This window comes from Gekko japonicus, unplaced genomic scaffold, assembly GCF_001447785.1.
Source record: "Gekko japonicus isolate JY-2015 unplaced genomic scaffold, Gekko_japonicus_V1.1 scaffold1784, whole genome shotgun sequence".
Lineage (NCBI taxonomy): Eukaryota > Metazoa > Chordata > Lepidosauria > Squamata > Gekkonidae > Gekko > Gekko japonicus.
In genome coordinates, this window is record NW_015168101.1 from 134,554 (window position 1) to 150,168 (window position 15,615).

Sequence of the window (15,615 nt, forward strand, 5' to 3'; positions counted from 1 at the left end):
TTTAAACTTCCAAGCTCTTCGCTTATACCTTTGAACCTATCTTTTTCCCTCACCAGCCTCGATCGCCGTTTATTGTACTTCCGTAGTCCGAACTTAACATATGTTGCTACTTTTCTTTTTTGTCTCTTTCCATCTTTTACACTCATCGAAAGTTCCTCCTCGAGAGTAGTTTCCAGCATTCCTTCCTTAAGCTTAATGTAACTCTGATTATGTGCATCACCTGGGGTCTCTTTCAAGCTAACTTGTCCCCGTTCCTTCACCTGTTGATTTTCTATCCGGTTTTTCTCTAAGTTCTCCATTATTTTTACACAAGCCGCTTCACAACCCTTTTTAATTGCCTCTTTCAGTGTTGCAAGAAACTGGTCCATATTAATTTCACACCGCACAATGTTTCCAGCTTCCTCCACCTCCATCTCATTTTCCATCTCCTCCATCGATTCTAATTGCTCTCCCAGTTCATTTACTCAGGTTCTCAATCTAACAGTCTTTACACAAATTGTTCATATTTCCTCTTTACATAACCTCATCGCTGACAACCATTCCTCTGTAGGGGAATCAACAAAGGATTTAATCTTCTGTTCCCCCTAAATAAGGAGTAGCAAAGCTAAAGTCCTTTCACTTTTCCCGGCCGCTGCCTCTCTCCCGTTTGGATCTTTTCTTTTGGGGGTTCCTGCTAGTTTCCGTTTCAGTTTTACTCACGTCTTTTCCCAACTCCGTGCTGCCGTGTTGCCTTGTTGAAACAAAAAGTTTTAAAAACACGGCTGGCTGCTGCTATTCAGGAACATGTTCCTGTTCTTCGGACGCTCCCGCTTCGAGGCAAGCCGGTCACACCCCTCTCCCTGCCAGGGGAAAAAAGGGGGGGCCAGCCAAGCCTCCTACACTCAGTCTCCCTCCAGGAGTCCAAGCGGAGCCTCCCCGGATCCGGGGGGCTCCGACAGAGCACTCGAAAACCAGGCGTCTCGAGAGCTCTCGAGAAGCACACCCGTCTCACAGCGCCACCGCCACCATCTCATAAATTTTCATAATTTTATTTATTTGGGATCTGTGCACACTCTTCCTGCTAGGGAAATTAAGTAATAATAAGCATTTTATTATTGAGAAACCCTTACGAACACCTAACTACTTTGGGTTTTATTGTTCCAAAGACTGCTGCTCAATTTTCATTCCAGTCTTACTTTTCCAGGAGACCATTATTACAATGTCTAGAAACATTTACCTCTGTACCACATGCTGATGATACATTTGGACCTGGAATTGCAGCCATTGTCCTTTTCTCCTTATCCATTTACAGAATGTGGAGATGCATTTATTGAATGGCTGAATGAATAATGGCAGTGATTTGCCCCTAGGTTAGATTGCATTGTAGTAGTACCTGTTAATGTCTAAGTTTATCTTTCTAGGACTGGTGAATAGCCAGAGGACCAAAGAAGATTAGGGCTGCTATTTTAATGAGTATTTCATAGTTTGTATTATATATGAACAAGTGGAGACTTGTGAGGCATATCAGTATATAATCCATGATATGCTTGGAGTCCTATTCCTTCTCAGTTCCAGGTGCAGGGGGTAAATTGTGCTATCGTAGTTCAATCAGTTTCAAAGTATTTCTAATTGTTTGCTGATGGCCCCATTTCAGATATTAATGAATGCCAAGAAGACCATAATATCTGCCGTGGAGGGAACTGCATTAATACCAAAGGTTCTTATGAATGTACTTGTCCAAGTGGCTTCCATCCAATACCTTCCAGGGGTTGTCAAGGTACTAGAATTTTAAATCATCAGTGGGTGCTGGAAGGATGAAACTGCCCTAGCCTTTTTAATAGTTTTATTCCAGGAAAGACTGAATGAGAGATGGTTTCTTTGCATCATAATAGAAGTCAGCCCTGCCAAGCTGATAATAAAGGCACACAAATTCTCTTTAACTGCAAAGTTCAAAATGATCATAGTTATTTTCTGCTTTCCATGTTGATTTCTGTGGGTGTCTGTTAGCTGTAACAATGTACTTATTGATACTCACTGTCAAGGGCTATAAGAAGCATGTGTCAATATTTATGTACTGGGGAAGGAGGTTTTTTAGGATAGGCACGGGCAGGTTGATTTTCCTGGTTGACATACTTGATGTTGTGCTGACCTTTAGGAACAGGTCAGACTTTAATGCAGGCTTAGAGTTCTGTCAGCTGCTACCATATATTTTCTTTATTTGTTTGACCTCATACATCTCATATGCTTTTTCACTGATGCTATACTTAACATTATTGATGTAAATATAAAGGTGGAAACCCCTAAGAATGTATAGATTTATTTGAAAAAATAGATACAGATCTCGTGAACTTAACATATGAGAGTCTTCCTGCATCTTTTGCATCTTTAATTTTGTGTTCCTCTTCTTCACAGACATCAATGAATGTGCAGGAACGAATCTCTGTTTACCCCATGGGGAATGTTTAAATACAGAAGGCTCTTTCCATTGTGTTTGTGAACAAGGTTTTACAGTTTCTGTCGATGGTCAGATGTGTGAAGGTAAGAGTTAGATAAATTATAAAACAAGTAAGGGGTGATAATTACTGACTGAAGACTAGTGACAACTCTTAATCAACCAAATAAAAAATCACAGTAGATATAGCTTACAAAAATATCTCTGTAAAGTGTACATGAAACCTATCCAGTAACCATGCTATAGGTGCAGAATTTCCAATAATTTTGTATTATACAGAAAGAATTGATAATTTTGCCTCTTGGTAGTACATGAGTACCACGAGGCCATTCAGGTTTGACCTAGATCGCATCCCTGATGAATATACAGTAGAGGTGAAGAATAGATTCAAGGGTCTAGATTTGATAGATAGAGTGCCTGAAGAATTATGGACGGAGGTTCATGACATTGTACAGGAGGCAGCAATCACTACCATCCCAAAGAAAAAGAAATGCAAGAAAGCAAAGTGGCTTTCTGATGAGGCTTTACAAATAGCAGAGGAAAGAAGGAAAGCGAAAGGCAAAGGCGAAAAGGAAAGATTTACCCAACTGAATGCAGATTTCCAAAGAAGAGCAAGGAGAGATAAGGAAGCCTTCCTGAATGAACAGTGCAAAGTAATAGAGGAAAACAATAGAATGGGAAGGACTAGAGATCTCTTCAAGAAAATTGGAGAAATCAAGGGAGCGTTCCAAGCAAAGATGGCCATGATAAAGGACAAAAACGGTAGGGACCTAACAGAAGCAGAAGAGATTAGGAAAAGATGGCAAGAATACACAGAAGAACTATACAAGAAAGACCTCAATGTCCTTGACAACCACGACGGTATAATCACTGACCTCGAGCCAGACATCCTGGAATGTGAAGTTAAATGGGCCTTAGAAAGCATTACTAACAACAAAGCTAGTGGAGGTGATGGTATCCCAGCTGAGCTATTCAAAGTCTTAGAAGAGGATGCTGTTAAAGTTCTGCACTCCATTTGCCAGCAAATTTGGAAAACGCAACAGTGGCCACAGGATTGGAAAAGGTCAGTATACATTCCAATCCCAAAGAAGGGCAATGCCAAGGAATGTTCAAACTATCGCACAATTGCACTCATATCACACGCTAGCAAGGTCATGCTCAAGATCCTACAAGCTAGGCTTCAACAGTACGTGGATAGAGAACTACCAGAAGTACAAGCTGGGTTTCGAAGAGGTAGAGGAACGAGAGATCATATTGCCAACATTCGCTGGATTATGGAGAAAGCAAGAGAGTACCAGAAAAACATCTACTTCTGCTTCATTGACTATGCTAAAGCCTTTGACTGTGTGGATCACAACAAACTATGGCAGGTCCTTAAAGAGATGGGAGTACCAGACCACCTCACATGTCTCTTGAGAAACCTGTATAAGGGCCAAGAAGCGACAGTTAGAACCGGATACGGAACAACTGATTGGTTCAGCATAGGAAAAGGAGTACGACAAGGATGTATATTGTCGCCTTGCTTATTTAATATATATGCAGAGTACATCATGCGAAATGCTGGCCTGGATGAATCACAAGCGGGAATTAAGATTGCTGGGGAAAAGATCAACAACCTCAGATATGCAGATGATACCACTCTAATGGCTGAAAGTGAAAAGGATCTAAAGAGCCTCTTGCTCAGAGTAAAAGAGGAGAGCGCAAAAGTGGGCTTGAAGCTCAACATCAAAAAAACTAAGATCATGGCATCCGGCCCCATCACTCCTTGGCAAATAGAAGGGGAAGTCGTGGAAGTAGTGACAGTCTTCACGTTCCTGGGATCCCAAATCACCACAGACTGTGACTGCAGCCATGAAATTAAAAGACGCCTGCTCCTTGGGAGGAAAGCGATGGTGAATCTAAACAGCATGATAAAAAGTAGAGACATCACCCTGCCAACAAAAATCCGCATGGTCAAAGCAATGGTATTCCCAGTAGTCATGTATGGCTGCGAGAGTTGGACTATAAGGAAGGCCGAGCGCCGAAGAATAGATTCTTTTGAACTATGGTGCTGGAGAAGACTCTTGAGAGTCCCTTGGACTGCAAGAAGATCAAATCAGTCAATCCTAAAAGAAATCAACCCTGACTGTTCCCTGGAAGGCCAGATAATGAAACTGAAGCTCAAATACTTTGGCCACCAAATGAGAAGGGAGCACTCCCTGAAGAAGACCCTGATGCTGGGAAAGATTGAAGGTCAAAGAAGACGAGGATGGCAAAGGATGAGATGGTTAGACAGTGTCATAGATGCAACGAACATGAAACTGAGCAAACTTCAGAGGACAGCGGAAGACAGGAGGGCCTGGCGGGAAGAGTCGGACTCGACTGTGCGACTGAACAACAAAGTACATGAGAGTGAAAAATGGTTCATGAGCTTATTGATTAAAGATCCACTGATATTAAATATGCAGCCAATAGTACAGTAGACTCACTGTAAAAGCAGGATTGCTAATAACCCTTGGTACCTCATCATAGTGTATGTGCTTTGTTTATTCTTCTGAATCAAATAAATTCCTTAATATTCTGCAGATATTAGCATCTGTGATGTGAATATAACCTCAATTATGAATATAGCACATAAGTATAAAATTATTATATTTCCATAAATAAACTGCAAATTCTAGTATCTCCTGACTAGTACACACATATAGAATCTACCGCTTTGATTTTTAAAAGGAGTCGGATGATAACGTCTCTCACTCATCATACCCAGTAATAAGTGGCAGCCTTATTCCACAAGGGCTTTTATATAATTTCTTAATCTGCTGTGTTGACAGAAGTTAATGTTTTGCTGTCTAAGACAGGACAATAATTTGGACAGATGAACATCTGCACAATGTAAGTCTTTGAGTTTCCTCTGAAGGAGAAGAATGAGGTCATTCTAGTGCAGTTCAGTCTTCCCTTTCTGTGCTCAGAACCATGGCACCACCACCTCCTTGTCAACAGTCTCGAAGGGGTAGGGGGTTGATAGGAAAGAATCAAGAAGAACAAAACATGAAGAACAAGGCGAAGGAAAAGAATGGAGTGATTTCTGTTCAGACAATAAAGCCATAGATTTGTAACCATTTGATTTAATATCCTTAATACGATGATACATGGGATTTCATCTGGAAATCCCTGTGGCTAGAGATATGATGTGATAAAGTCATATTTGTTTATGGATTTGCAGAAAAACCTAATCTGTCTCCAGTTAACCCATTCTTTCTAAACCATGTTGTTTTCATGCAGTAAATATCTCAGTAATACCCCATTTCCATTTGGAACTGAAGGAATACGTTTCTTTGTTTCTTGTGCAGCCTTTTTAAAGTATTGGAAATATTTTTTTCTTCAGAGCACTAGACACTAAAACAATGCACATTATGAACCAAGTACAACATTGTTATACATCATATTAAATAGATGTAGACAAAATATTGCAGTGAAAGTATACAACACATATATTTTGCTTCTTAAAACTATAAATATGACAGTGAAAATAGTGAACTGGTTTTTTGAATAATGCCTTACTAAACTATTCCATCATAATAAACCTTATGGCCTTTCTTCTCAAGTCAAGTAAACTAAGGGTCAAACTAGCTGTGTTTTTGGGAGATTCATAATTGCCTCTTTCATGGTACTTTTAAATGTTAAAAGCAACTAGAGTAGGCCCCCCAGAATGAATTAGGATCATGGCATGGGGATACTGGCTTTAAATGTTTTCCTGATCCCATTTCCTCGCCCATGCTGTTTGCTCACAGAGGTAAATATGCAAGCGTTGGTATGTCTCCCCCTCCTCAGCCCCAAAGGAACTCCATGGAGCTGCTGGAGAGCAAGAAAACAATGAACAAAAAAGTTTTTACATACTTCTTCCGGGTGCCCAGGCCCATAGCCACTGGGGGGGGGGGGCTGACAACAGCAACTCCCCACCCCAAATTTGCCCTGCCCTCCCTCACCAAACAGCTGTGCCTTTTTTGTTTTTATTTTCCTTTCCCCCCCCCCTCTTTGTTTCCCAGTGAGGTGTAAGCCGAGGAGGAAGAGCAAGAGAGGTGGGCCTCTGCAGGCTGGAGCTGGGTGTTCCTGGGAACAAAGCCAAGTGGAGGGGCAAAGTGTCTGGCTGCAGGCACTCCAAGGGGCATGTTGGTACTTACCTTTAAAGCCCTACACAGCCAGGGGCCTGCATATCTTCGAGACCTCCTGTCCCCATATGAGCCCTGTAGAACATTACACTCTACGAACCAGCACCTTCTGGTAGTCTCTGGCCCTAGGGATATTTGACTTGGTTCAACGGGGCCCAGGGCCTTTTTGGCCTCAGTCCCTTCCTGGTGGAATGAGTTACCTTATGAGATCAGGCCCCTGCAGGACCTGTTACAGTTCTTCAGGGCCTGTAAGACGGAGCTCTTCCACTGGGCCTTTAGTTGAGGCAGCGGGCATCCGCTTTGATCTGGCCTCCCCTGCAGTGACCACAGATCCTACTGGAACCACAATATTATCTGTTGAGACGCATTGTTTGTCTTAATGTATTGGTGATTTTATTGATTTTGATGGGTAATTATAATCTGCATTAATTGCAGATCCGTATGTTGGAACCTACACTGAGCCTACAATGTGGAGAGGGCAGGATATAAGTCTAATAAAATAAAATAAAGTACTAAAAGGAATTACAGAATTGCCCATTGGAAACAATGAGAGAGGCTTGAAGGCCCATTGGAGATAATTGGAGCCAGGAATGCCAAATGACTTGCATGGGCTCCATTGAAATACATTGCTGCAAATAAAATGTGGAATGGATTTTTCAGTTTAAGGTCTCTGGGCCCAGACAGACTACTGTGGGACTACAATGGCAGCCCCCAGAGTGAAATGATGGTCCCTAGGAATAGAAACAGTGCTCTGGGACTGGAATGACAGCCCCTTCTTTGTAGAATGATCCTTTGTAGAGACTTTGCACTACATCTTAGCTCATTGAAAATTAAATAAGTAAATATGTGTTCACCACAACTGTACTCATTTGCCTCCCCCCATAAAAAATGTTTGGCTATGGGCCTGCACATGCCCCAATCTGGATGTTACATCTAATATGTGAAAAACTGCAGGAGACCCCAATAGTGGTCTGTAACAGAACAACAACCTATTTTCATATCTCTTTTATCAAGAGAGGATTAAGGAATATTTGTTTCTTTTCAGGATTATTGTCTGAAAACATGCAGAAACCTCTTAGTCTTTTGCAAATAACTGGATTCTGATATATGTAGTCTTGTTTTCATCATCTGCATTCCGTTCTTGTACGTTCAATTTTGTTCCATTTTCATGAGATTCGTGACACGTCTCAATGTTTGATGTTCCCCACAAAACTAGATGTTGGATACCATGGCTTGGATTCCATGTTTGGTTCCCCTCACACTTCTCTCTGGCTGCTGCAGAGGCTGTGGTTCTCAGCTCCTTTACTGCTAGCATTTCTGCATCCAGAAAAGCTCCTTGAAAAACATTGCTCTTGTGTACACAGCAATGCTAGCAGCAGAGGAAGTGAGTGCCGCAACAGAGGAAAGCCTCTGCAACGGTGAGAGAGAAGCCCAAGAGGAACAATGTCATGAGATACAAGTCCTTTTTTTAGCATCTCATCTTTCTAAAAGGAAAATAAAATTGTCATATGTATGTATGGAAAATAAAATTGTCATATGTATGTATTTCACTTTTCTAAAACGTTTTTTTGTTTATTGCTTATTACATTAGTTTTAAGCATGTTAAAAAGATATTTCTTTAATTATTTCTTCTTCCAAATATGTGTCTGTCATGTCTCCAACCATCGTGTTGTTTATAATGTTAACCCTGTGCAAGCTGCCAAGCACTACTTTGTGAAAAGGCAGGTTATAAATTTCCTAAATAAATACTTATTCCTTAGATCGTTTTCTGCCCTGACCTGGATAGACCAGGCTAGCCTGATCTTGTCAGATCTCGGAAAATAAGCAAGGTCGGCCCTGCTTAGTATCTGGATGGGAGAGGATGGAGGAGGCAATGGCAAACCACCTCTAAACATCTCTTGCCTTGAAAACCATATGGGGTTACCATAAGTTGACTGTGACTTGACAGCAAAAAAAGGCTGTTTTCTAGATTACTAATTCTGCCTTTGTATTCTGCCTGTCTTATTTTCAGATGAAGATGAATGTGCCAACAATACTGTATGCGGCAATCATGGGTTCTGTGAAAATTCAGCTGGCTCCTATCGTTGCCTTTGTTACCAGGGTTATCAATATCTGCAGGATGGTCAAGGGTGTGTGGGTGAGTTAGACTTTTTTTTTAACACCTCTACCCTTTCCTCCCTGAACAAAAAATCTGTTGAATCCATTCCTTATTATTTTTATTACATGCAATCTGCTCAAAATGAAGTAAGTTTCAAACCTTACTGTGTGGAAATACTATATAGCTATTTAATAAGAACATGTTAAAGTTGAATGTGAACCAGCGTCAAAGAAGCCAAGCCAATTCTTTCATCTTTTTAGAACCTACTGTTTCTGAAAATGTCAGGCCATTCACAAATCTTAAGTTGAAATGGACTGAATTTAATACTTTAGCTTATTTAAATGCAACATCTGTTTAGTCTCTTAGCTGAGTAACGAGAATTTTGCAGAACCTACAGGAAATATAGTCTGGTATGTGGTACAGCCACCTCCTTTGGCAGAGTGTTTGAACAGATTTCAATCCTCTCACTAGTCCCCAGAAAAGATACCTATTATGATAATTTCATAAACATGTCAGTGCTGTTTTTTTCACTTATGATTCCCAGGTATACCGTGAAGCAGTATGCAGGTTCTATATACAAAGCAGTTCACAGTGAAACAAAAATTCACAGTGTCTTCTGAATGGTACAAGTAATCATTGCAAATTGCAAAAGGGAATAAAAAGTGTTCATTCAAGAACCCATTTGGAACATTTACTGATAACTGTGAATGGAACAGAAAGACTAATTAAAAGTATACGCAGAATTTACAATATATGTTCCAAAATGTATGATCCAGATTTGAAGGTTTACCTTAAGTTTTGCAGCCCATATTTGGAGACAGATGAAAATTGCATGTGGTGTTGGGGTGAAGATTATGTGTTCAGACATATCCACAAAGCAAGCACCTTATAAGTGTTATCATACAGCTGTTCCAACTGGCCCTCATGGGAGCCATAAGATTTAAATTGGTCCAGAGTTCTTTTCTTCTAGAGGGTATACCTTAAAATTCCTGAGTGGAAAATGCTATACTTCCAATGGCTTGAATTTGTAGAACCGTAAGTAAAGTTCTGCTAGCAGAAGTGATTTTTGCTGCCTCCCCTTTCTTGATGCAGCTCCTGTGGCCAGCGTTAAATCAAGATATTTTGTCACCTCAAGCAAGATATAATCTAGCCCTCCTAATTAGTTCCTGAGCCACACAACATGCGTTCACGTTTCAATTTAATCCGAGATCCATTTGTTTTTGGGGTTTTTTAATATTACAAAGGTGCTGCAATGTGCTTTGAACATTTCTTGGGAACCTGGTACATAAATGCCTTGAATTTGCAGGACTGTTTCCTTCCATATGTCTCTGTGCATCAGGCAGCCATCTATTGGCTATCTTGCCACTTAGGGTGGTCCATCTGGCATTGACCAGAGCTCAGGGTAGGGGTGTGTGGGGGGGAATTCACCTTTTTGGGGATTCAAGTATAATGAAGCCATTTTTTTCAGTATTCCCAAATATACTTGAATGCCAATACTGGTAATGTATTGATATCTGGAAATATTTGGAAATCCCATTTTTTTTTTGGCTCCATTATATCCTATGAGGCCATTGTAGTCAATGGCAAAATCTTCTAAGTAGTATTCAGTGGGCTGGTTGGGGGGTGAGGTAGAGGCACTAAATTTGTACTGTAGCTGCTGGAGCCTCTCCTCAAAACAATCCCCAAGTTTGGAAAAGATTGGACCAGCGGGTCCACTTCTAGGGGCATCCAAAGAGGATGGCCCTATTCTCCATTGTTTCCAATGGTGGGGAAAAAGGCAGGCAGATAAAGCAATAGCCCAGCAGTTTCTCCCAGAGAATATCTGTAGTAGAAACTAAGTGAGGTGTGGTGTGGTGTGAGGGGGCATGTTTGCAAGGCCAGCAGCAGAACCAGTGCAATGTGCCCACCAGAACCACCCCCAGGCCCAAACAAAATGAGAAAAGTTTTTAAAAACTTGCCTTAATCAGTCAAGCCAGTGGATGTCTTCAGTCTTCTGTTCTCCAGCAGGCAGGTTCTTGATCTGAAGTAGTCCAAGTTAGGCCCCTGCCACACGGCAGGGAAAACACGGGGCGAAGCGCGGCTTTTAAAAGCCGCGCCAAAAAAGAAACGCCGCAGTGGGATCCCACGGATCCCGTTAGCCGTGCGCCGTTGCTCCCCGACACGATCAGATGCCGGGGAGGAAGAGACAAGTGGGAGGGGGAGGCTGCCGAACTGTGCATGCTCAAGCATGCACAGTACAGCAGGGGGCAGGGATGCGCCGGCGAAAAGACGCGCCAGCGATCCCACGGCCGCATTTGCCGCGGCCCATTCAATTGAACCACCCAGGTAGGTGGTTCTTCTTTGATGCGCATTTTGGGCGGTTGGGACGGATCAGGGACGGCCACAGCATGATTGCCAGATGTTGCTGTGTGATCGCGCCCGTTTGATGCGGCCCCGATCCGTCCGTCTCCCGGCCCAAAACGCCTCGTGTGAACAGGGCCTTAGTCTCTCAAGCAGCAGTAGGAAAGTCAGGCTCAGAGCAGTAGCTGAAGTAGAAGCCAGCCACACAATCTCCAACCAAAGCTCTCTCAGCAGGAGTGGAGTCAGGAATGGAGTCAGCCAGCCAGAGACATCTGCTTTTATGCTCTCTGGCCATACACAGAAGAATTTCCAAAAAGAACAAATTTCTGTGATTGGCCAAAGAGCAGTGTGCCCACCCTTACCTGTAATCCTATTGGCCAGTGCTCCTCCCCCCTCCTGTCCCTGGGAAACCAAGCTAGGAGTTGGGCTTCAAGTTTGATGCCAGCAGCAACAGCAGCCATTTGCAAATGCATTGCAGTGATTGGCTGTGTGTAAGGTCCCTCTTTCCCCTCCTTCCTGGAAAGCAGAGCAAAGGGCAGGAAAGAGACAGAAACAGCAGGAAAGAGAAGGTAAGTGCAGCCTTTTAAAGTTTAACCCCCATAGCCTGTATTTGGCAATGCCGAATAATGCCAAATAAAAGCTGAATAGTTTTGGCTTTTATTCGGCATTCTATATTCAGCAGCCAAATCAAATTATAGATTCTGATTCAGCTTGCTGGATACCCAAAAATGATGAAAAGGCATTTTTCAGGGGGTTTTCCAGTTCGGCTTTAGCGAATGCTCAGGCCTTTTCCATTGTGGCTTTGGCTTTGTGGAGTGGGCTCCCTGAAGAGGTAAGGGGGGGCACCTCCTTGGAGATCTTCAGGAGGTGCTTCAAGGCCTGCCTATTTGCCAGGGCTTTTGAGGGGGTTTGAATTGCAGGCATCTTTTTAAGGGGGAGGGACTTGGGGCTTGTTATTTTATCTTTGGTTTTAGCTGGGGATGTTTTAACTATTATTTGTTCTAAGCTGTCTTGAACCAAGAAGAAAGGTGGTATATAAATGTTTTAATAAATAAATAAATTTTAGAAATACTTAAACACATAAATACAAAAAATATATGAGGCTAAATGTGGCCATGGCTAAGCTATATATCTTGAATTCTGACTTAGATTGCTATATCATGTGCCTTCCAACTGGCTCTGGGGATCCTTTATGGATGAACAGAAATTGCAAACCGGGACTTCCCCCTCCACTTCCAGCTTCTTAGCTGCTACACTTTGCCCATAAGCTAAGATACAGAGGATCTTTAGGTTGGTTTTTATTGATCTTCAACTCTCCAAAACTTACAGCAAACTGACTGTGAAACTAAAGGACTTTCAAACATAGTATTTAATATGAAAAAGTCAGAATTTGTAGTGGGCTAGTCTACAGCAAGCATTAAGCAGTACTTTGGCATTAGGCCACTGATGGGCAAGTTTACAAGCATCTGAAATCCTGGGTTCAGGCCATTTTATGAAGCTGAAGACCAAAGGTCTTCCCCATCTTTGAACAGCTCCATCCAAGGCACGTGTGGCTTGCACAAGCATTTGTTAGAGAGAGCAAGAGAGAGCTCCTTTTCATTAAAACATCCCACTGCAGTAACAAAACCATAGTTTCAGTCCCTTGGATTATTAGAGTAGTGGCAGTCATGCACTAGAGTGAACCACCCTCTACTAATTAAAACACCAGTGGCCAATTAAACTGGGAATTTCAGGAAGGATTGCATTTCTTCCTGAAATCTTGCAAGGGTAGTCTGACCAGTTCCCTCCAGTAAATGTTCAGGAACAAAGAGACTGCCTGTGTGCGACAAAGAGGGTTGAATAAATATTAAGTTCTATTTCTTTCTTTGAACATGTGAATCCTTCTTCCTATGAGCTGGCTCACAATCAAAACCCCATTTAAAAATAATAATTACTATACCTAAAATCAACCTGTAGGCGAAAAGCTACAACCATAGCTTTGAATCAGGAAAAAAAACGGTTTACCAAAAATCTTAAAAATAAAAACTGCTCACCCTATACTATACAGATTGTCCATTTGTTTTAACAACAGGCTAGTTTGAGGACTAAACCAAAGGCCTGCTGAAAAAGAGAGGCCTTGCGCCATTTTCAAAATCTCCTCAGTCTCTCCAGAAGGCTGTTCAGCAGTGTGGGAGCTGCTATGGAAAAGTCTGTTGATCAAATTGAAACCAAATGTACATCTTAAAAGGAAATCAGAAGAAGGTGTTGAGCCATTCTAAGGCAGAATGCCAAAACACATATACCCAGTAAGGCTGAATGCTTCTGCAAGAGTTTGTTCTGAAAATGGAGTTTTGTACACTGTAAAATGGCAATTGTCATGTGACACAAACTTGGGATAAGTACATACAGTGCCTGCTGAAGTCAGCGAATGAGGGCCAAACTATATATGTGGCTGCAGTTCTGTGACTGGAACTCATCATATGGTGTTTTGATCCGAAAAAGCAGCCAAAAGAAGAGATATGGATTCGGCCACCCATATCATTTCCCTGGTTGAAAATGGCCCCTGGGCTGCTTTTAGCTATTGCTTTAAAAATGTAGTACAGTATTAGTTCCTGTCTATTTCACTTGAAGAGAGGAGGACACTCTTGAGATGTTTGGGTACTCTCCTCCCCATGATTCCTGGAGGCAGGAAGTAGGTTGTTCTTTTCCATTTCCAGTGGGAAAGGAATACCCGCCACCTTCAGGGCAGGGCTTCTCGAGATCTCTGCAAAATTCCTTTCTTGAGCTCCCAGGTTGCTCTTTTCCTTTATACTTCTATACCTTGCCTTCTAACTCTAAGCTATCAAAGAAGAAGAAGCTTCTCCCTTCCTCTGCTTTTTTGTTTGTTTAATTATTTATTTATTTATATTTATTCAGGTATTTCTACCCCGCCCTACCCCGCAAGGCGGGCTCAGGGCGGCTTACAAAGGCACAAGCCCGTACATAAAATTCATAAAATCGAATAAAATCACAAAATCACAACCAACATACTATTGATAATAATAAAGTGCTTCAAATTCCAAGATGGTGCCGTTGGCACCTGCAGGGAGCAACCCCTGCCGGCATTAGTTGTAATGATATCGTCCCAGCAGTATAAGTCCAAGCTAATCGGCTGGTCTTGCTGCTGTATAGTTCACCTCGTCGCCGGGCTAACAAGGGCGCTCCAACTTTGATGATCTTTCCGTCGTTGGTGGTGGTGGGAGCGGCAGCCCCTACATAAAAGCCTGGTGGAAGAGCTCCGTCTTGCAGGCCCTGCGGAACTGCAAAAGATCCCGCAGGGCCCTGATCTCCTCCAGGAGCTCATTCCACCAGGTAGGGGCCACCACTGAGAAGGATCTAGCCCTTGTCGCAGCATACCGTACCTCGGGGACCCGGAACCACTAGGCGACTCTGGGTCCCCGACCGAAGTGCTCTTGGGGGTGTATACGGGGAAAGGCGGTCCCTCAGGTAGGTCGGACCCAGGCCATATAGGGCTTTAAAGGTGAGTACCAGCACTTTGAAGCGGATTCGGTATGCTAATGGCAGCCAGTGCAGCGCCTTCAACCCAGGCTTGATGTGCTCCCACCTGGGGAGGCCCATCAGCAGCCTAGCTGCCGCATTCTGCACCAGCTGCAGCCTCCGGATCAGCGACAAAGGCAGCCCCATGTAGAGAGCGTTACAGTAGTCTAGCCTTGAGGTGACCGTCGCATGGATCACTGTAGCCAGATCTTTGCGGTCGAGGAAAGGAGCCAACTGCTGAGCCTGCCTCAGATGGTAAAATGCAGACCTGGCAGTGGCTGCTACCTGGGCCTCCATTGTTAAGGAGGAATCCAGGAGCACTCCCAAACTCCTAACCTCCGACGCAGGCACCAAAGGTACCCCATCGAAGGTCGGGAGAGGGAGCCCTAGCCCCGAACCGTTCCGACTCAGGCCCAGGACCTCCGTCTTTGCTGGGTTCAGTTTCAGCCGGCTCAGCCTGAGCCACTCAGCCACAGCCTGTAATCCCTGTTGAAGATCTTCAGGGTCGGAGCCCGACCGGCCACCCAACATCAGATAGAGCTGGGTGTCATCTGCATACTAATGACAGCCCAGCCCATACCTCCTGGCAATCTGGGCAAGAGGGCGCATGTAGATGTTGAAAAGCATCGGGGAAAGCACTGCCCCCTGAGGAACACCACATTCAAGTGGGTGCCTCTGGGACTGCTGTTCCCCGATTTCCACTCTCTGTCCCCGACCTTGGAGAAAAGAGGCAAGCCATTGAAGGGCGAGTCCCTGAATCCCCACGTCGGCAAGGCGGTGGGTCAGCAACTGGTGGTCGACCGTGTCGAACGCAGCCGACAGATCCAACAACACCAGCGCCACCACACCCCCTTGATCCAGATGCCTCCGGAGGTCGTCAGTAAGGGCGACCAACGCCGTCTCCGTCCCATAACCAGGGCGAAAGCCGGACTGAAGTGGATCTAGGACAGAAGCGTCGTCCAGAAAGCCCTGGAGCTACGTCTCCACCGCCCTCTCAATCAATTTGCCCAAATAGGGCAAATTAGAATTGTTTCAGCTCTGCTATTGCCAGGGGCTCCTTTAATTGCAGCAATGTCCTC

General features: G+C 43.5%; 1 protein-coding gene across 1 annotated transcript in view; it reads left to right on the forward strand.

Moving 5' to 3' along the window:
- Positions 1-15,615, forward strand: part of LOC107113457 (latent-transforming growth factor beta-binding protein 1-like) — a gene marked incomplete at its 5' end in the record, with an annotated part of 230,320 nt that overhangs the window by 134,149 nt on the left and 80,556 nt on the right. Inside the window, 3 exons of the mRNA XM_015414785.1 lie at positions 1,634-1,756; positions 2,392-2,517; positions 8,594-8,719. Coding sequence (XP_015270271.1) covers positions 1,634-1,756; positions 2,392-2,517; positions 8,594-8,719 — 375 coding nt within the window. The remainder of the gene's footprint in view (positions 1-1,633; positions 1,757-2,391; positions 2,518-8,593; positions 8,720-15,615) is intronic.